General features: G+C 45.2%; 3 protein-coding genes across 5 annotated transcripts; 1 reads left to right on the top strand and 2 right to left on the bottom strand.

The window, feature by feature from the left end:
• The first annotated feature begins 214 nt into the window (after positions 1 to 214).
• LOC129580710 (cation channel sperm-associated protein 4-like) lies at positions 215 to 3,042 on the top strand. The gene is made up of 8 exons (XM_055471367.1): positions 215 to 221; positions 558 to 1,012; positions 1,131 to 1,296; positions 1,368 to 1,559; positions 1,615 to 1,678; positions 1,735 to 1,897; positions 2,257 to 2,337; positions 2,395 to 3,042. The coding sequence occupies exons 1-8, from the start codon at positions 215 to 217 to the stop codon at positions 2,845 to 2,847; spliced, it is 1,581 nt and encodes a 526-aa protein (XP_055327342.1). The 3' UTR covers positions 2,848 to 3,042.
• Positions 2,918 to 9,574, bottom strand: LOC129599482 (uncharacterized). Of its 2 annotated transcripts, none has more exons than XM_055497725.1 (10): positions 8,612 to 9,574; positions 7,675 to 8,049; positions 5,589 to 5,743; positions 5,463 to 5,514; positions 5,229 to 5,354; positions 4,329 to 4,789; positions 3,810 to 3,842; positions 3,689 to 3,739; positions 3,325 to 3,391; positions 2,918 to 3,248 (listed from the first exon to the last, which is right to left on the bottom strand). In XM_055497725.1, the coding sequence occupies exons 1-10, from the start codon at positions 8,694 to 8,696 to the stop codon at positions 3,163 to 3,165; spliced, it is 1,491 nt and encodes a 496-aa protein (XP_055353700.1). In that variant the 5' UTR covers positions 8,697 to 9,574; the 3' UTR covers positions 2,918 to 3,162. The 2 variants fall into 2 exon arrangements, with proteins under 2 accessions (XP_055353700.1, XP_055353710.1); XM_055497735.1 differs by having other exon boundaries at positions 7,675 to 8,031; positions 8,612 to 9,566.
• A 1,380-nt stretch (positions 9,575 to 10,954) lies between these two features.
• On the bottom strand, positions 10,955 to 14,281 carry LOC129599467 (uncharacterized). Of its 2 annotated transcripts, none has more exons than XM_055497713.1 (8): positions 13,891 to 14,281; positions 13,220 to 13,671; positions 13,115 to 13,141; positions 12,801 to 12,939; positions 12,028 to 12,515; positions 11,914 to 11,967; positions 11,802 to 11,852; positions 10,955 to 11,495 (listed from the first exon to the last, which is right to left on the bottom strand). In XM_055497713.1, the coding sequence occupies exons 2-8, from the start codon at positions 13,487 to 13,489 to the stop codon at positions 11,223 to 11,225; spliced, it is 1,302 nt and encodes a 433-aa protein (XP_055353688.1). In that variant the 5' UTR covers positions 13,490 to 13,671; positions 13,891 to 14,281; the 3' UTR covers positions 10,955 to 11,222. The 2 variants fall into 2 exon arrangements, with proteins under 2 accessions (XP_055353688.1, XP_055353681.1); XM_055497706.1 differs by having other exon boundaries at positions 13,895 to 14,281.
• Positions 14,282 to 20,059: the final 5,778 nt, after the last annotated feature.

Here is a 20,059-nt window from a genome sequence, read left to right as displayed (position 1 = left end):
CTCGCGAGGTGGAGTTGCTGTATCGCAACGAGATTCGCTTCGAATTCGGGACAACGCCTTAGAAATTTAAGAAACCTAAGAAACCTAAGAAAACCTAAGAAACCTTAAGAGGATTAAGAAAAGTAGAAAAGCTAAGAAACCTAAGAACCTAAGAAACCTAAGAAAACCAAAGAAAGTAAAAAAACTACGGTTGTCGAAATGTCCCGTTGGCGAAATGTCCGGTTGGCGAAATGGCTTGTTGGCGAAATGGGATGATACCGTAATTATGTTTTAGAATTTAGCTGCGTAATGGAGATGACTGCTCCTGTTGTAGTTTCCGAAGGTTCCTTGCTTGCACACAATAATTAAACAAGCGCCGAATACTAAGCTTTAAACTGCAAGAAGAATATTGCACGGATTGTTTATGCTTACGCCCAGTTTCGCTGCTGCAAGCAGCAAAACGCGCTAGAGGATTACATGTCAGCGCGTGTTACACACCCGTGTAAAATCAGCAAAAATTCTCTCCTGTGTTAACTGATCCATAAAAGTTTCCCCACCGTTGTTGTTTGCCACCTGAGCGGCCTTATTCCGCCATGACGGACCCCACGGCCCGCCGCTCCGCCGACGACACATCCAAACCCCGGCGCTCCGTGGCGGCCGACAGTGGCGTCATAAAACCCTCCGCTCGACGGTGGGCGGGGCCGGAGCGGCGTTCCAGCGTGACCCCAGCGTGGAACTCAGCCCCTTCCTGTTAGTCGACCAGAACGATGACGCCAACCCACCGGCTGTCGTTCGTCGGCGCATCCTGGTGGAACCAGCGTTCGGTCGGCAGCAGCGGAATACAGGCCAGGCGGAGGACCAGTTCCGGCAGATTGTCCTGGATCAGGGGATTACGGATAAGCATCTGCTGGAGGAGATTAAACGCGGCAGCAATAATCTGTACGAGCTGGGCAAGCTGCTGCCGCTGCGGAATGTCCATGATTATGTGGATTATAGCAGTGAGGAGCTGGCGCATACCTACTTCAAAGAACACGTGAGTTTCGCTGGTTATTAGGATGGAAAGTTTAAGCACGACAGCAGAAAAGCTAAATTAGTGACCTTAACTAAGCCTACAGAGAGTGAACGTTATTAGTTCAGCAACAAATTTACAGGCAACGGGGAACCTTTTGCTATCTAATGGCTTCCGCTACGCGATCCTCTTCGTTATTTTATGGAACACCGTACTCATCGGTTTGGAGACCCATCCGACACTCAGTCTGCGCTATGCAGCGCTTTTTGAAGCCATGGAAAATATCATCATGGCGGCGTTTATCATTGGTATCACAATTTTTCTCTTTTTGTCATCATTGATATCATAATACTTCAAGCTGCAAAAAAATGGGTTGCAGAAATCCTAATCAAATGGTACTATAACTTTGACGTCTTCTGGAAAGGCGGCTGGAACATCCTGGACTTCCTCATCGTCTGCGTGTTGTTCTTCGGCAGCAACTGGCACTTTCTGGGCACCAGCCGGGTTCTCCGTATTCTGCGGGTGGTACGGGCGTTCCGCTCGCTCCGTGATACACCGCTCTTCAGTGGACGTAAGTGCGTTTGATTTTGCCAAAGGTCACACTGCTTAACGGCCAGTTCTTGCAGTGAGCCTCATCTTCCAGACGGTGACGCGTTCACTCCCGGACATGGTAAACATTAGTCTCTTAATGTACGACGCTTCCACGCTGAACAATGAATAACATACCAACGTGATGACCTTTCTAGGGCGCTGGTCATCTGCCTGCTGGGTGTGGTGGGAGTGCTGGTCTTCGGGGATTTCGCGCCGAATAACTTTGGGACGTTCTCCGATGCCGTGTTCTCCGTGTTCATCTGCCAGACGCAGCGCGGCTGGATCAATATCTTCAATCCGTTCATCGCGGCCGGTGGCGTAAGTGCAAACGCTTATCTGGACGTAATTTAAAGGTCACCAGACAGTTTTTACATTTTAATAAAGCAGTATAGGTGTCTTAATTCGTCATGTCTGGAATCAAATTATGCCCATTTGTCACATACAGATCTATGTCTGTATCTGTAGATTACAGCGTTTTGATTGGTCAGAAATTCGATGACATTTTAAAGGTCCACAGACACTTTTTACATTTTAATAAGCCAGCTGAGGTTCTTGATGCCATCCCGTGCGAAATTAAATTGCTCGTAAAGCAGGTATTTTTGTCACATATATTACAGCGTTCTGATTGGTCAGCATTTCGATGACATTTTAAAGGCAAATTGGCCCTTTTTTTGCAGGGTTATTACATTGGATCCTTCCTGTATTTCGTCCTGACGATCACCCTAACCGCGTTCATCCTAAAGAACCTCTTTGTCGCCGTAAGTTACTGAAAGGTCACCCAGTCAAATTCACGACAACATAATTTTGTCAACTAGGTCGTCGTCTCGAATCTGAAGAAGGAGATGCGTCTGGCCAAAGCGGAACGCGAACGCCAGATGATCAAACGCCAGAACGCCCTGCCGCCCAAACCTCCCACGGACGGCGACCAGGAGGAGGAAGACGAGGCGGACGCCAAATCCTCCCTCGTCCCCATGGTGGAGGCGGCGCGGCACTGGAAAGCCGGCGACACGCAGCGCCGCGTCCTGTCGCCCATGTTTTTGAATATGGTCAACGTGGAGGAATACCGCAAGTTCCTGCTGCTGCAGGCGGCGTTGGAAATCAATTTGACGGAGTACGAACAGCTGCGGGCGCAGTTCAAGCAGGTGCATGATGCTGTAGCGGGGCTGAACGAGAATTATTTTCGGGCGCTGCGGAAGGATACGCTGTCGCGGTTCAGCGCACCCCGGAAACGCTCCAAGTTGGACGTCATCTCGAAAGTGTCGGTGTAGCGGGAAACGCTGACGCTTCCCGCCACGATTTACAGAACTTTGTTAATAACATTACCAACTTCTTGCGCAAACACCGGTATTTATTCGCTTGACTGGAAGTATGTTAAGAAATCATTGAGTAAATTAATTACTGAAATTACAAGACTTCTGCTAGTGGCATTCGGTTTCTGTGCACAAATAAAATGCTAAAAAAAACGGTAAAGGCAAGCACGAAAACAAAATAATCAGGAGAAAACAAACGCAGCACAGGGCGGTCTGCATTATTAAAAGCTACTCGTTCCCCGATAATAGGAGCAATCGCAGACTTCGTCGCTATCAAACCGTGCCGGTTGCTCTTCTCAGCAGCCATCTACCGGCGATCATGGGCGCCACGAAGATCCAGAGCCGTACGATGGAAGTATCTACACAGGACATTAACAGCGCATTACATCAACAACGTGCCATACTGTTAGTATTAGAGAATTAAAGAAATCGTACCAGCAGCATGGATACTGTGACTGCCTCCAGCGGCAGCGGCTTGGTTGGCCTTCATCACCAACTCCGGCTACAAGAGAACCCCGTAACATTGATCGTCGAAACGCTTAGCTTCTTTAGCGGTTATATACAGAGTTGTGTACACCCACCACTGTGCTCTTTTACGCTGCTAATTCTCACTACTTGTATTAGAAATTCTTTGAAGATGACCACACTGTAGTGCAGCTATATAATCAGCGTTACAGTCCAGCGCTACCGTTATGAGGATAAGAACAACTAGTGCAGTAGGTGAGTACGGCGATGGACATTGGCGATATATGGTCATCGAGCCGTCTGGGTAACATCATTACTGGATAACGGTACTTACGGCCAGGGCCCGCTCCATATACGCTTTCTGCAGCTCGGGAGGGAGAGTGATCTGCAGTGGACACAATCAGTCAACTGCGGCGTATACGTATTGTGCAATGAGTGACAGCATCGACGCTTACCGGGACCACTGGGCCGTGGGTCACTTGCGTGGCCTGCAATGCGAACACGAGCGTTTGAAGTTTGAACAGAATAATTCCCGCGTGCGTCGAATAACACACAACAGCAGATAATTTTCAACAAACATGAAATGATTATACAATGCGCGTGTAAAGGTCACCGCGACGCAAACATGCATGCACTGTGTTTAGAGGAGAAATGAAATGTGTTTAGAGGAATTTCTGAAATCTGCACACGTGGATGAACGGTTCTTTTACATTGCACCCGGTTCAATTCCTGTTCTCCGTTTTGGTTTGTATTACGGGATTTTTTTTAGTTCCTGTTTCGAAATGTATGAATGAAGTTTTTACTATTCATTGGTAATTTTGTGTTTGTCAGGATATCTTAACACCAGGTGACCCGAATATGAAAACGTATACTGGAAGGGACCACAAACTGAGAAAAATTGAAGCTCTAAAATTAAAGAAATCATGGAAAATACCGATTTTGTAATACTAATGGTCATAATAAAGGTCACTTACCGACAGATCCGGCGTGCTAGCCCCCGCCTGCCCCAGCATGGTGTAGCACTTGCTCAGCACATCGGACTGCGAGAGCGTATTGCAGAGGTTAGACCAGCAGAAGAGGGCGATAAAGTTGCGCGAGTAGCCCGCTACGCCCTGGTGCTTGGCGTGGAAGTCCGTGATGTTCATGCACTCGTTGGGGCGGACCTCCATGTAGACGTTGCGCCGCTCCAGCCACGAGTCGAACAGCTGGCCGTTCCGGTAGGCCGTGGCCACGTAGGTGACGCACACCGGGTCCAGTCGCTGCACCAGCCGCAGCCGGGCCATGGTGGCCAGGTCGATGACGCTGGAGGTCTTGCTGCTGAGGTAGCCGGTCTGGCTGCTGCCGAACTGGCCGCTGGTGCAGCTGCTGCCCTCCCAGCTGCCGCAGCTGTAGCATTGGAGGGTCGTCGGGGCCGTCCATTTGTACAGATCGGCCGCTGCGGGAAAAGCAACCGCCGCATCAACATTCAACTTAATTAGTGGAGCTTTCTAGGCGAACAGCTTAATGAAGCGTTCCACGCTACACTATTAACGCTCTACACGCAATGGGTATGGTTGATGTATGCTAAATATCGGTCTAATCTATCGATATAATAAATCATAAAATAATAACTTTCTCTTTTATACTGTATTTATCTTAAATATCGAAAGGAGTACAGAGTAATTTGTCATTGTGGTAAAGGCAGTGTAGTGACACTCGTTCACAGCTTTCGCGCTAAATAATTTCTATCTGTAGTTTTACGATAGAAATTACGGGGCAAACTTATACCATGCATTATCACATTTTAAATGGGCAACGTTAACCAATAGGCGATATACGGAAAGACATAAAAAAAACACCGGAACACAGTACGGGACCACGGGTAACGTTGGTACCTGCGGCGAAATAGCTCCAGGATGCCAAGAGGGTCACGACCGCCAGGCTACTGAGCGGCAGCAGCGACATGCGGCCTGGGGAGAGAGCTAGGGAGATAAGGAGCCCCAGAGGAAGCAGAGTGCGGCCTGTTAAAAATTAGTTTCAGCTGGATTGCAATTAATTTTATGAGATAGTATATCCACATTCGATAATCCATCCGCGAGGCGCAACATCACTACACTCTTCCACCTTACCATGCCCCACTGGCAGTGCTGAATTGTTAGCAGTTGCATTGGATACGTCCAGCTATAAAGACACAACCTGTTGCATTAATAGCTGACATAATGTAACACGAAGTATTGTGTGTTACATCCGCTTACCGAGCGCAGGGAGGCAAAATCACAGCGCGACTCCAGATCGGCGCGCTTGATGGTGTTGCAGTTGTCGGAGCTGTTGCAGAAGACGGCCGTTCGGATGGCGACAAAGCCGTCCGAGGGTCCCCAGTTCCAAAAGTTGCGGAAATCCCAGTCGGACGCTGCAATGCAGAGGAGCCGGCGGGTTATTTGTACTTGGAGTTTGGTCGCATTCTGGACACGATCACAATACGAATGCGCATACCGGACACCAGAAACACTTTCCGCGCCGTTCCGCGTTATAATACCCCGTAATTTCCTTGCTAATTTCGTGTACAAGCTTGTATAGAAAACACTAATTATCACGCAATCAGTTTTGGAGTTTTCTCAACACGGAACAACGCGGAGGGTACCGTGTTTCTGGTGTTGGATCCATATTGTAAAAGTGTCCGGAATGCGATGAACGTCCGAGTACATCATAAGTTCGTTTTAACTTAACCCAGGAAAACCGGGTACTAGAAGGGGTGGGACTACGGTTTTGAAAATTTACAGTCTGGGATAGAAAAATTCAATTAAGAGAAAAATGATTTTTTCAAAATTTTAGCGACCATAGGTCAAGCAGGAGATGACCATGTCGGACTAACACGCATGGTAACCATGTTGCACCGACATGTTATTTACTGCCGTTTATAACAGCTGACAGAAAAATCGCACAGAACGTGCCAATAGCTCAAACGATAGGTCTCAACGAGTACTTGAACACAGATGCATTATGATGGTCATCAAAATGACCAGTGGTCAAGGAAAATTTAGAAACGAAAAAACCTAATCTGCACCAGTACATAAGTGCTACTTCGATATTTCGCAACAGTTGGTCCCTTCTACACTACGGTTTGGACAACTGGTCAACTGACTTATTGTTGACCACAGTCCTGGTGACGGCTACAGTGGAAATTATACTATACCGGGTTGTGCAACCGAATATTATAGCAGAGATAGCGAGCAGAAAGCATAGATAACATTCTCAGAGTGTTGTACAAGTGACAGGCCCAGCCTACGGTTATATATTTTAAACTGTCGTCTAACATAACTTCTTTGAAATAAAACCAATAGAAACAACCAATGATCATAACAGCGGACTACAGAAAAGAAGTCCTCCACCATGTCGGTCTAACACGCATAGTGTGGAACGGGTTAAGGGAAGGAGGCCGGTACATGGTACCAAATTCGTGTACATGCACGAAAACTTTTACTTTCGCCCACACCCAAACACATTTTTTCTTTTCGGTTTATAACATTCTGTAGCCAGACTATTTGTGTACACTGGCGTGAAAACCGTTTGTGCGCGCAACATCCGGTTCGGGAGTTACAATGTAGGACTAAATGGTCGCATAGGCCCATACCCAGCATTCTGTACGCAAGCGGTGCAGTGCACTTGTACGAAACGGATATTTTGAACTCAGTCGTACAGTGCACTGCGTTGCATTCGTTCTGAATGTGGAGATGCTGGGTATACGACCATTTTGTCCTAAGCAGTATGGCTATTAGAAATTTCAAAAAGTTTAAATGCGTTCAGGTGTACCAAAAGTCTCATTATGGACCGATCACCTTCAAATTTTGCTCGTAAATGCACCTTGCCATTAAGATCGTTTTTACACCGATCCAGACTTCCATAATTTTTTTAAAATCTAAAATGAATTTTTCAAAATTTTGAAATTCGTTTTAAAGTTTGAAAAACATGCTAGAACAGTGGATCGGTGTAAATACGTTCTTCGTGGCCATGTGCATTTACGACCAAAATTTGAAGGAGACCAGTCCATAATGAGACTTTTGGTAACACCTGAATGCGTTTAAACGTTTTGGAATTTTCTAGCAGCCATAACTCCCGAACCGACTGTTGCGCGCACAAACGGTTTTCACGCTTATGTATACAAATTAACTGGCTGCAGAATTGTTATACAACAAGAGAAAAAGGGTTTGGAGTGCGCGAAAGTGAAAGATTTCGTGCATGTACTGTGTACACGACTTTGGTGCCATGTAACGAGCCATTTCCCTTGATCGCGGGCCGTGCCTCAGTTGCCTGTGGGCAAGGTATTATTAACGCGGCTCTTACTTCGCCAGAGGAAGGCGTTGGGCGCGTCGTCGTAGCGCAGGCAGTCCGGCGGCGGCAACGAGCCTCCCGGGTGCGCGCAGTCCCGCACCATGCGGTCGCTGACCACTTTGCCCTGGGATTTGAGCAGCTCGATGAACGTCACGCAGTAGGGCCGTAAGGGTAGCCCGATGAGGTTGTTGGTGAAGGGCTTGGGGGCCACCCATTTGCAGGGCCCGCTGTACTTGTTGGGCGGGGCGCCGCCCGCCTGCCGCACCAGCTCCTCCACGCGGCCATCGCAGTTGGAGTCCAGGTTGGTGTCGCAGAAGTAGCAGTTGATGGGGTTAAAGCCGGACGTCTGCACCTGGCCCGCGGCCCCGGCTACAATACGTTCAGCACCTCAGAATACGTTTTCAAATAATACTCTGTACATACAAGTAGTTAAATTAATTTTCCTATGTAATAAACAAATACAGAAAAATAAGACAAAAATCATTAGGACTTCTGCTAAGCAAATTTTCGGTTGGATTAATTTTCTTAGGTAAAAATCCCACTACTGCTACTAATTTTCGTTGTTAACCAAATAGTAATTACAGGTTTATTAATTATTGACATTGAATAGATTACTGTATTGTTCACCTTTTTCAAAATTATATAATCCCATTTCAGTTCACTCCAGGATTTAATCTTTAGTTTCTATAAATTTGCCTTATTTGATAGAAGCATTACACTCGGTTTTGTGATGAAATAAATGACCTTTTCCACTTATGGTGAAAAAGAATAGTACTTGATTAATTATATTAGGAAGCTGTAGAAAAATAAGAAGTACGAGTAAATTTATTCATAAGATCAAGGAATACGGATAAGTATTTTTGATTTTTCAGTAATGCCAGCGCGCGAGTCTTCTCGTTGCTAAAGTTGGCTGTGTCGAATATACGCTTCTTAGTCTGTAGAGTCTTACCAATAAATTCCAAGATAAACAGAGATAACAGGAGCGAAACAGTCATTCCGCGATCCAGATTAAGATTAACCGCGGTCCATCGCATTTTAACCACTTCTTGAATTCCTTATTCCCCCACAAGCTGGCTTAGTCCGCAGCGCATTCACAAACAAATTGTAGGAACCAACCCGTTAGATAGGATTTCCGAAGCAGCGTACAAGGTATGAAAATTATCGGGCGCACAATACTCCCCGGTGCTCAGTGGCAAGGTCAAAAAATTTTCCCCGGGACAAACTGGGTTTTCCGGGCACTTACGGTGTCCATAGCGATGACCGCAGTATACAGAACGACCACCACAATCTTCCCCTTCACCGTCAGGTAAAATACGTGCCGTACGCGGGAGCTCTCCAACGATTTTTCCTACAGCGACCCATCCAGTATGTTGCCCACGGGAGGCGTCTACCTGGGCGCCGGCCTCTTCCTGCTGCTGCTCAGCCGCGCGACCGCCTGTTATCCCCATCTGTTGACAACGCGGTTGCCCAACTACCAGTGTCCGGTCCTGGATGCCAATCATGTTAACTGCCAGCGCGGCTGGAAGGGATTGGCGGGCTACACGTACGGCTGCTGTCCGGGCTGGTTCAAGGAGCGCATGCACCAGGTGTGGTGCGAATGGGCCTACACCTCTGGCCAGACCGGTGAGGAATGCGCCGAGTACTACCTGGAGAGCGTGGATACCTTCCCGCGAACCCGGCTGCCCGATCGGCCCGTGGGATATTAGGAAAAGCTGAACTACAGAAGTGTGGAGGAGAATGTTGTGTATGTGATTGGTCTAAACTGGTCCTGAGATTGATCGCTCGAGGGGGAACCTCGGTTTCTCGTAGAACTCGACATTTGTTCGAAGATGTCTGTGCTTTGGTTTTTAGTTTTATCTGCTTGAGACGTGCTGAGAATTCTGCTGTCATGGTTTTGTTGTTGCTCTAGTTTATATTCGTCTTTCTGTTCCGCAGAATCTGAAACTATACGGTTTGTATGACGGGCCTGCGTTTATTTTGATCAATAATACTAATGCTAATGCTGCGTCAGCGTTTCGAAAAATCTGCATAGTCATAGAAAAACGGCTACGTTAATTAAGCACCGTTTTTCAAAAATGGAAAACGCAAAAGTCATTCTTTTTACTTGAAAGGGAAAGGTCAAAGTCTAAGGAGACTCAAATATCAGTGTGTAAAACGTTCCAGGAATATTATTTCAAAGTTTTACAAGCCCTTTGCTATTAGTTGTGTGGATAACGCAGACTGCACAGCGGTTAATTTTGGCGATGCAGTGGAAACCGGGAAAACTTCCGACCGGCCGCAGCTGAAACCACACCACGCCGAAGTACAGAACGAAGATAAAATTAATGGAAGTCAGTTACTTTAGGAAACAGTAAACACCCAACAAAAACTAATCCGGGCAGGAAATCTATGCAAAAACTGATCGACTATCAACGTAGACTGGATGGAAAACAGACCCTTTCACGAACGGCTAATGAAGAGTCTGAAGCAGCCACCTCACGAAGCATGCGCTAGCAGAAATTGGGCGGATCTCGCGCTGGCAGTATGATGTAATGATTTCGATAATCATTTCGATGTGAACTGCGCTTTCTAAGTTCCGCTGTGTCCCATCGTTCTTCGGTTTGTGTCCGTATGAAGATGTCACAGGGAGCAGAATCTGAAATCCCCTGAATACGTACACCACGACCCGATTCTGCTCGGGCATTTTAACTGGTGTCAGAGCGACAATAAAACAGGAAATAATCCCGCTGTTCGTGAGCTACCCATGGCTAGGTTTGACGCTTATCCATTTCAACTTAAAATTTTGGGACTCAGATGTGCTATAGCTCTCGCGCGTTCGATACGGCGGTGCATGTCTGCTGTACGTGTGCAGAAGGTCAACACTGATATTTGGTCCAGACAAAAACTGCTTATTAATCGCAGTTAAGTCGCAGTAAAATTGTCTATCTGCAGCTCGCAGTTTGGCGGACTGTGTTTAACATGCGCTCGCACTGAAAAGCGTCTATACTTTGTCTTTTAAGGCTTGAGCTTGAAGAACAACTTGGAAAGCAGTACAAAATTACTACTGTACGTTTAGTACGTTTACAAGCAGAAATGTGTGGATTTGAGCCAGGTCTAATACGTAGAGCACTTCTGCGATACAGCATTTCGGCCACAAAGTGTTATTACGGTGGATACAGCTACACGGATAGCTGTCCTTCATACATCCTTTAATCAGTATTAAAGGTTGCTGGGGCAACGGAACTGCAGACTCTTCGAGGCAACAACAACTGTGAGCTCAGTGCTGCTTTTATCCATCTATATTATATCTTTGCAATGTTTAGTAAATATTCTGACGTATTCGTACTCCAGCAAGGATTTTATGAAAACTTCTGGTGCCCCTTTTACAGCGCCACGAAAATTCGGTACAGTGTTGAACGACTACAGTCACAGCCAACGCAAAGGATTTTTGGGAAAGGTCAGTAAAGCGACGTGGGCTTCGGTGGCAGAGGCATACTGTCAAAAGCGTAGATGACCTTTACATGCAACGGAGAACATGGTGTACTTACTGATCACTGAGCAAAGTGTCGTCACTCAACCAATCACCGCACTGCAGATTTGAAGGAAAACCACAACAAACACATCGTGCAAGAGGCCAGCATAGGCATGTGAAAGCTGATGGTTAAACATGCGGCGTGCGACTCGGGCTCCGACTCTTCATCTGCGCTGGCATCGAAGTCATTAAGAAACTGTCTAAAGAGCTGCCACTGCTTCCATTTTGTTAGGTTCTTCTCCTCCAGTTCCTTCAAATAGTTTCGTGCCCTCTCCGCCAGTGCCCGGTCGCTTTCTTCTTGCGCTTCTCTCATCTCCTTGTCCTAAAGCCGACACTGATTATCTGTTGCTCATAATTATTTCTGCTCTAGAGTAAATATCCCGTCCGAGTCGGACGGAAGATTGACTGGTATAGTGCTTAGTGGCCAGCGCATCACGACGGAACTTTGTAAAGGAAAAACAAACTGACGGGACCATCCCAGGCAAATATTACCCGGGAACATGGTTGTAATGGAAAATTCACAAGAAATTTGGCTGTGGCAATTAACTCTTGTTTTTGCTACAAAATTTAATTAATGTGACTGGCCCGTGCTAGTGAAAAACCTGTTGGAAAAACAAGTATCACTTACGAAGACCCCTGGGGTAAAATTCCAGTACCGCCAAATTTCAGGTGTCTTCGTCTAGACAGAGAATAGCGTTGTCACTGCGTTATGCCTGTTTCACTCTGCAGATGGCACCTACTGTTACGGTGGGCACTGTAATGGCCGGTGTAGTCATAACCGGCGAAGGACCGCGCTGCAAATGGCAATACGGAAGCAGTAATGACGATGTTGGTAAGTCCGAGGCGTGGCTTACCGTCGTAAGTGTTTTATCGATACACTCCGCCACGAACGCCGTGTGGCTCCAGGCATTGCACCGGTCACTCAGGCAGTACTTCACAAAGCGCGTTCTGGAGACGAATTTGTTGGGGTCATTTGCGCCGCTCTGATAGTGGTGAATGACGGTATTAACATCAGTGGGATTCAGGTAAAAGATTTGTGGGAACGGTCGACGCGGTGTATACTCCACCTCCAGGCAGTTGTCCGGCGGCCCACCGGGGTACACACAGCCACGCCCGATCACCGTCTTGTAGGATTTGTCGGCGGGGATTTTATCCACCCAGGTGGCGCAGTATCCCTTCTGCACCACGACTAAGTCGAGGTTGTTGGGCGGCGGAAACCGGTCGGGGCAGTTGACGGTGTCCTTCAGTCCGACGGCGTCGTAGCAGGAGCGGGTGTCGCTGGCGGGTTTGGTGCTGTCGTCCTCGCAGACGTAACACTGTAGGGCATCCGCACTGCGTACCACTGCAGGAGCCAATTAAAAATTAGGTTTAACCTTGAATGCGCTAAGTTGCAAAACCGGCAGAAGAGCCAATTCGCTTGACGTCTTTCGTCTTGTCACATGCGTCTGCTAAGTCTTGCAAAAAACCTGCGGTTGCAAGTAACCTAGAAAATTCTAATTTTATCAAGCTTTTTAATTGACGCAGTGAAATTTTTTAACTAAAAGGTTATTCAACCACTTGATGGAATATTAAGAAACAAATTAATATGGCGAATTACACAAAGTACAGTAACAGCTCAAGTTCTTACAGGAGGCTACCAGCCCGACGAGTACTGCGCTGCGCATCGAGCTAAAGACACACATGACCATCGATACTGTAGTAAGAAAGGATAGAGTCCACAGGTCACAGATAACTGCTCTTTGAGCTCCATCCGAGTCGCTTCGACTCTGCAAAAGTATGCAACGGTAAAAGATACAGATCAAAACTATACAGCTCAAAGATGAAACTCCTCATATCCGTCACAACATTGAACTTTTTACCGCACAGAGCCATAACACCCATATAAAAGGTACCTTTAATAGGTACCATAATACGAGTACAAACTATGTAACAGCACATTACCTTGGCAGCCGGATTGAATTCTTCATTCTGGAATCCAGGCAGCACACCGTTAATCAAGCCAGCAGATCTGTCTAGTAATCATAACCGACACACTCTAACCTACACCTTTGTGAAGCACTGCCGGGCCATCTCCGACCGGGTGATGCTATTGCACAAGCTGGTGCTGCAGAAAATGTAGTACTTGAGCGTGGGATACTGGTTATGTGGGAGACGGGGGTCCTTGGTGACCGCGTTCTCCTTCACGCATCCCGAAGGCGGGTTGTAGCCCGGCCAGCCGCCGCTGCGCACTAAGAAGGTCAGGACATCGTTGTCCTTTTTGATCTGCAGGATGAAGGTGAAGCAGTAGGGCTGCAGCGGCAGCACCATGCCGTCCATGAACCATGCTTCCAGCCCCCGAAAATGCACTGGATAGAAGTTGGCAAAGTATCGATCATTGTTGATCAGCAAGCTCGTATCGTTGTCGCACAACGCGCTATGCTGGATGGAAGTGTTGGCCGTATTCGAGCAGAAGAAGCACTGTATCGGGCTGTAGAGTTTGTTCTGGTTGAGGGCGTGGCCTGTAACATAAGAAAGACCTTCAACAGCGTCGGCCAACGATCGTAAAATCCAATATTCTTTGCCATACAAAAACTCGCTTGTTATTGACTGAGAAGCACTGAGAAGGAACTAAATGCAACAGCATATTTGATGGGTTCGGGTTCGAAATTATGGGTGCGAATCCATATTTTGAAGGAAGCGCCATATACTGTTACGTATGTAGTGTAGTATGTACTTACGCACACAAAATAAGTTGATGCACGATTACAGCAACAGCAGTTCTCTTCATCACTTTAAAACCAGATTGTGGTCCATTTGTTACAATTTCTGGTTTAATCCCGCACAATCTAAAGAATATTCAAGCACAAAGAAGATTTAGCAAAACTTAGAATGATCAAAAATCCCTGAGTTTTGCGTTTTAAGGCTGAGCATCAGAATCATAAGATGGATGCAAAACTGCGAATGACAGCTGCGGTATGTACGAGTAGGTTGACAAATCAAGGTGCGGCAAATACTGCGTTGAAGAATAATGTTTTTTGGACGACGAACTTTTTACAGCTGTTAAGAGTTAAAGACAACGAAAACACTAATGCTGTTTGCCATTTTTAGGGGCACCACCTGTTTTTACTGTACGCCACGCCGTCACGCACAACAACCGAGAAGACGCTGCAACCACCCTAGCAACTGGGACAAGGTAACTGTGGCCCTGTTCCACCGGAGAGCGCAAAGGTTATCTGCACTCCAGGGCAATACTGTGATTCACTCGAGCGAGGACCTGAGCTCGTCAAAATCCTCCAGATTTAAACGAAAATGTCTTTGTTTTTAGTTGTAGGATTCTGCTGCGTTATGAGGATTCTTTTATGTTGGCTTTCTTTTTCTCTGTGCAGTGTTCGTATTTTACGAAGACTGCACATCCATATGGTTTTTATGATTGATTTAACACTTGACAGAATCATAAGCCAGGTAAATAAGTGAATCTGATGCGCGAATTTCTTAACAAAAACCAAATTCTGTACAATTATCAGTTTGCGTACCGAAACAAAAGGTCAACTGAATTACAGCTATTTTACTTTGTAAAATTTTTCGCGATTTCATCGCGAACGGCGTTGAGGTCGACGCTGTATTTTTGGACTGTTCCAAAGCATTTGACAAGCTTTCACATAAATCTATCCTTAACGCTTTAGCTGAAATGAAATTTCCAAGTCAAGTCGTGCATTTAATTTCGGACTATCTGCAAGGTCGGTTACAATGTGTAACTGTCGAAGGTGTAGTTTCTGGCTTTCTTCCTGTTACGAGCGGTGTTCCTCAAGGGTCAGTGTTGGGTCCATTGCTGTTCATTTGTGTACTTAACTACATTGCTTCAATCCTAAAATACAAAAGCGCCGCTTTCGTTTTCGCTGACGATATTGTCCTTTTCCGTCCTGTTGCCGACAAAGAGGACTGTGCAATGCTGCAGGGAGATCTCGTGCAAGTTAATGATCGGCTGGTCGATAAACAGCTGTGCCTTAATGTCGCCAAGTCAGCCCATGTCCGTTTCTCTAAAAAAATTAGCCTTGAACATCCACATGAATACAGTATTAATAACGTAAGTATTCCCAATTGTGAGCATGTGAAACACCTTGGAATCGTTCTTGACAGAAAACTTGATTGGAAAATAAACAGCGAAAATATAGCTAAGAAGTGCAACAAAAGAATTAGCTATATCAATCATGTTTTCCGGTACATTGATTATGGGGCGCGGATAAAACTTTTCGAGTCGCTTGTCATGTCCGTTATCGACTACTGCAGCTCGGTTACGCACCCTTCCTTAAAACAATCGCATGATATCCTCGAACGGTGCCAAAGACGATTCACTAAAACAGTACGACTCGGCAACAATGTCTTGAATTACGAAGAAAGATTAAAGGAATTAAAGTGGGACAATCTGAGTGTGCGTCGAATGAAAAAAGCACTTGTGTTCCTTTACAAGTTGGTGTTTCGCGTTATCCCCTTGGGGGAAGAAATCGTACTTCCGTTTTACAGCCGAAATACGAACATTTCGGCTGCTGCGTTTCAGTGTGTTTCAGGCAACACCAGATTAGCCCAGCGCATGAAAGATCACCCCTGCCCTATTAAACCGGCTCCGACAACCGTATGTGGAAAGACGGTGATCCCAGTCCATGATTCATCATACCTTTGCCACCTCACCGCTGTGTGGAATGAAATTAGCCTGAAACCAATCGCATACACCACTTTGGAATCCTTCACCGCAGCACTGAAAACCGTGGAATGGGAAAAGTTGCCATCTGTCAAAAAACTGTTTATGCAGCAACGTCGTTCTGTGAAAAAAAAAACCTTGACCACCATGTGATGTAAAATGTTTTTACTTGTTGTGTTTCGTAATCTTTACTATGTCTTGACATCGCTCTTATTACCTGCTATCTCAACGGTTGCGATTCAGTTGAAACCATATAGACGGCGATTACGTGCGTAAGTGTCCTTGCTTTCCTTTTTCCCACAGTTTTATTTTTGAACAACAATTTTGAAAATTTTCAGAAATTTGTAATTTAACAATTATCGTATGTGGGTTTTGGTTTTATGCATCGACCCCAGCGCGATCGCCTCCCACCCTTTTTCCACAGTAACATTAACGTATCGCAACCGTACGAATTACTTCATAGAAAGCATTCACTGTGCTGTTTCCTGTACTGATGGTTGTTTGTTTTGCTTTGTTTATTTTGCGTGTCGTCATAATAATATTCATGTTTTCATGGTACCACCTCTCCATGTTAGCGTCATTTTGTTGTGTTTTTTTCTTGTTGGTGTTCTTCTGTCTGAAGCCTAGAGGGGGCAACCGCTCCGTTGCAAGGACAATAAACTTCATTATTATTATAATGTAGTTGTATAGTCTCTTGTACGAGACGTTTGTATAGTCTCTCGTATTAGTTGTCTTGTATTGCTCATTTTGTACTGTTGGGATTAATTCTAAATACAGATCAGCGTCGCTCATCGAAATACATCGAAAAATTTTAAAAACCTTGTGTCCGTTGTTTAAAATCTTGTGTCCATACATTATACCCATACATTGCGGCAATTACGGACCAGGACGTATCGCGTGTCACATGTTTATAGCAACGTACAGAATATCTTCAGAATATCCAGATTACTGAGTGTTTCTAGTACTACATTTGTACTTATGACATGATACTTATTAAAGGTCATATTTCGATTACTGAGCCTTTAGTTGATCGTCATCCGGATTCGGGACTGACGCTGCGCACCACCAGTTCATCTTTGCTGACGGCAGCAGCCGAGTCATTCGGCAGATAGTAGTGAGGCGGCGAAACAGGTGTGAAGTAGAAGTTGGACGTAGGGAGTGGATCGAACCGATTGGACAGTGGCTAATGGTAGAATTGCGCAAACGTTGCACAGTGCTTGCCACACAACGACCGTTGAATGGCGTTCGAAAGTTCTTATGTTCTGGTAACATTGGTTAGCCCGTTACTAATATAATTCTTGTAGAGTTCCAATCCGCGCATTTTCCTTGATTTTTTCTCTCGTGCACAGCGGGTTTTCCATGTCAGTTTATTTAGTTTTAAAAATTTCAAGCACAACGAACTTTGACTTTTTTTAACAAACGGTTATGCTTTTCCATCTTATAAAATATCTTCCTGTCAAATTTTTAATTTGTGGCCACATCACAGCTCGCAAATCTGACGGACTCGGTTATCCACGTAACATAAGTTTCTTCTGATTGGTTGTTCTTTTCAGCCGTTGTGCGGCGTGTTGCCTTGGCGCATTTCTAGTATTAGTTATCGTTCAATCGGTACGATCCACTTCCTACGTCCAACTTCTACTTCACACCTGTTTCGCCGCCTCACTACGGATGGTGTAGGATCGTAATTATCCGCATTGCTTCTCTTCCATCGTAGTAGGATAGAGAAGAAGTTATGCGGATAATTTAATACTGAGTGGTTTCTTCTTGCCGGCGCTTATCATATTATGTAGTTTTGAAAATAGAAGCTGAAACGTAATATCTTATCAACAGCTTGCGAATGACAAGAATAGAGTTTTAGCGCACATCGAACATTATCAACCTGGATGCAAATGTATTTATCCCAAGTCGGTCTCCTTATCTCTGCGTCGAAATGTTATGCCGTTAAGCAACGCTGAACATAACCGAGGAAACAAATTCTTTTCCGCAGTGAATTCTTTTCCGCAGTAATGTTCGGCGTCGCTTGGTGCACACGGTTCCTCCAGGTTGCCTTGGATGGAGGAAACCGACGGGCAATACACTACGAGAAGAAGTTTTTGCTGGACTTGCTCATGCCGGTGCTGAAATCAAAACCGACTGTTCCATTGGGCCAACGGTATCTATCTGCCCCATTCCACCACATTCCCCATTAAATGCAAAAATATCAGAACTGCAGATAACAGGCAACGGATCAATAACACAGGCTGTGCAAAACTGCAACAGTTTTTGACGTCCATAAATTCAGATAAAATGCAAATAACGAAATTGGTATTACCTTGCAAGAGCTACGTGACATCACTAGTCGGTACTTTGCACATTGCACAGCGACAGACTTTGCACGGCAAAGACTGTAAACAGTACGAGTACGACAAATACTGCAATTTCTGTAACTTGTAATGATAGTAGACGAAGGAGATATTGTACAAATTATGGGCAAATTTCAGTATGAGATGCATGTTGTACGTTACCTCACAAACCCATTCTTTGTGGTCGTCGTTTTTACGCTTGTAGAGGGAGACATAATATATTTATGTGATTCTCATAAACGATGACCGCAATCACGTTTATCATGTCACCCTCTACAAGCGTAAAAAGATCATCGTCAAAATGCTCTTTCGAAGTGGTCCATAGCCGCTGCGAATTGACAAACATTATTAGCAAAATATTTGTAAACTAAAATTATTACTAATACCACTAAAAACATGCAATCACCTCTGGAAATTAATTTGCTTTCTTGCTACTATAGCTGGAATTACTTACCTCGGGAAAAGACACTGTGGCTTTGGGAAATCAGCTTCGGCCACAATAACCCGTAATCCACCTCATCGCTCAACCATTGCTTTTACTTGATTTCGATTCGAAATTAAGCAAAAGCGATGACTGAGTCGCTCATGTATCCGTACAGATATACATGCGCATACCGGTGAATCGAGATATTTACGGTCCGAAAATTTACACGCTTCGAGCCTGCCACAGAACAAGCTGTTACGAGTTTCGAAAAATCTGCCAAGCTGATAATATTGATGAAGCAGTTCGTGATTCTAGTCAGTGATAATTCTGATCAAACGGCTTTGCTGTCGTCGCTTAAATGTTAAGCTGAAATTTTCCCTGGACTAGCGAAAGCACTACTAATGCGCATACCGGCAGCTTGCCATCTGATCGCCCTTTGGAGTGTAGAGCAGCAGCAGAAATTAAAAGTAAGAGTTGCAGGGAGCGTGCGAGTTATTTCACGCAAGAAAACCGAGTTTTGAGTTATACCGCGAGTATCGCTACCGTAGACAACTCGAAAATAACTCGCGTTAAGTTAAAGGGTTAAAATAACTGCACGGATGTGAAAAGTACAGCGCGTGCGTCCAAACACGGTAAATGCACATGAACCGTCCGACTGTGTGCGATGAGAAAGACAAAATTAATCATCACAGCTGGACTGCAACATGAATAACGGTAACCGGCTGATTGCAGTTACAGTATATTAGGTAGAGTAGGGAAACGGCCACATAGCGAGACTAAAGCGTATTCGTTTGTGTTTTCTGTAAAATATTACTACACAAAAACGGTTAAGCCAATTCTAAAAACTTTAAGTACTTTGTGAAGTGTACGCCCTTTTTGACCAGGTTAAGAAGAAAAACTGGAAAGAAATAGGTTGTGGAATTTATTAATCGAATTATAAGTACAAGATGTGCAGCCACTATTGTTGGCGATGGCAAGTTTTTAGCTGCATTCCATCCATTTACTTCTTGAATTCTATTTTTAAAGTGCATTTTCAACTAGCGGGAAATCAGAATATTTTACTGAAGTTCAAGGCGAGTCGTGACATCAACATTTTCGAAGTACATGGTCAATTTAACTATCATAATGCGTGCTCTAGGAAACGGTAGTCGAACAAAGTCGTTGCACCAGTGTGTAGGGCATTTACTGTTCCATTCCATGAATTCGCGAAAACGAACATTCTAAGTAAAATAGATATACTTTAATAAGTATGTTTACAAAATGCAACACCTAGCGCTTAAGGATAACTAAAATTACCACAAAAATGCTTGCATGCATCAAACTGTCGAAATTTGTGTACGATTACGTACGGTCTAATGGTTAGTTTACAGTAGACCGCTCCTGCGGACTACGGTAAGAATCCCGGATTTTATCATACCGCTCAACACAGGCCGCCGTCATCATTC

Source organism: Paramacrobiotus metropolitanus, unplaced genomic scaffold (assembly GCF_019649055.1).
Source record: "Paramacrobiotus metropolitanus isolate TYO unplaced genomic scaffold, Prichtersi_v1.0 Parri_scaffold0000004, whole genome shotgun sequence".
NCBI lineage: Eukaryota > Metazoa > Tardigrada > Eutardigrada > Parachela > Macrobiotidae > Paramacrobiotus > Paramacrobiotus metropolitanus.
Note: the sequence above shows the minus strand (reverse complement) of the source record. Positions and strands in the feature narration are given on the sequence as shown.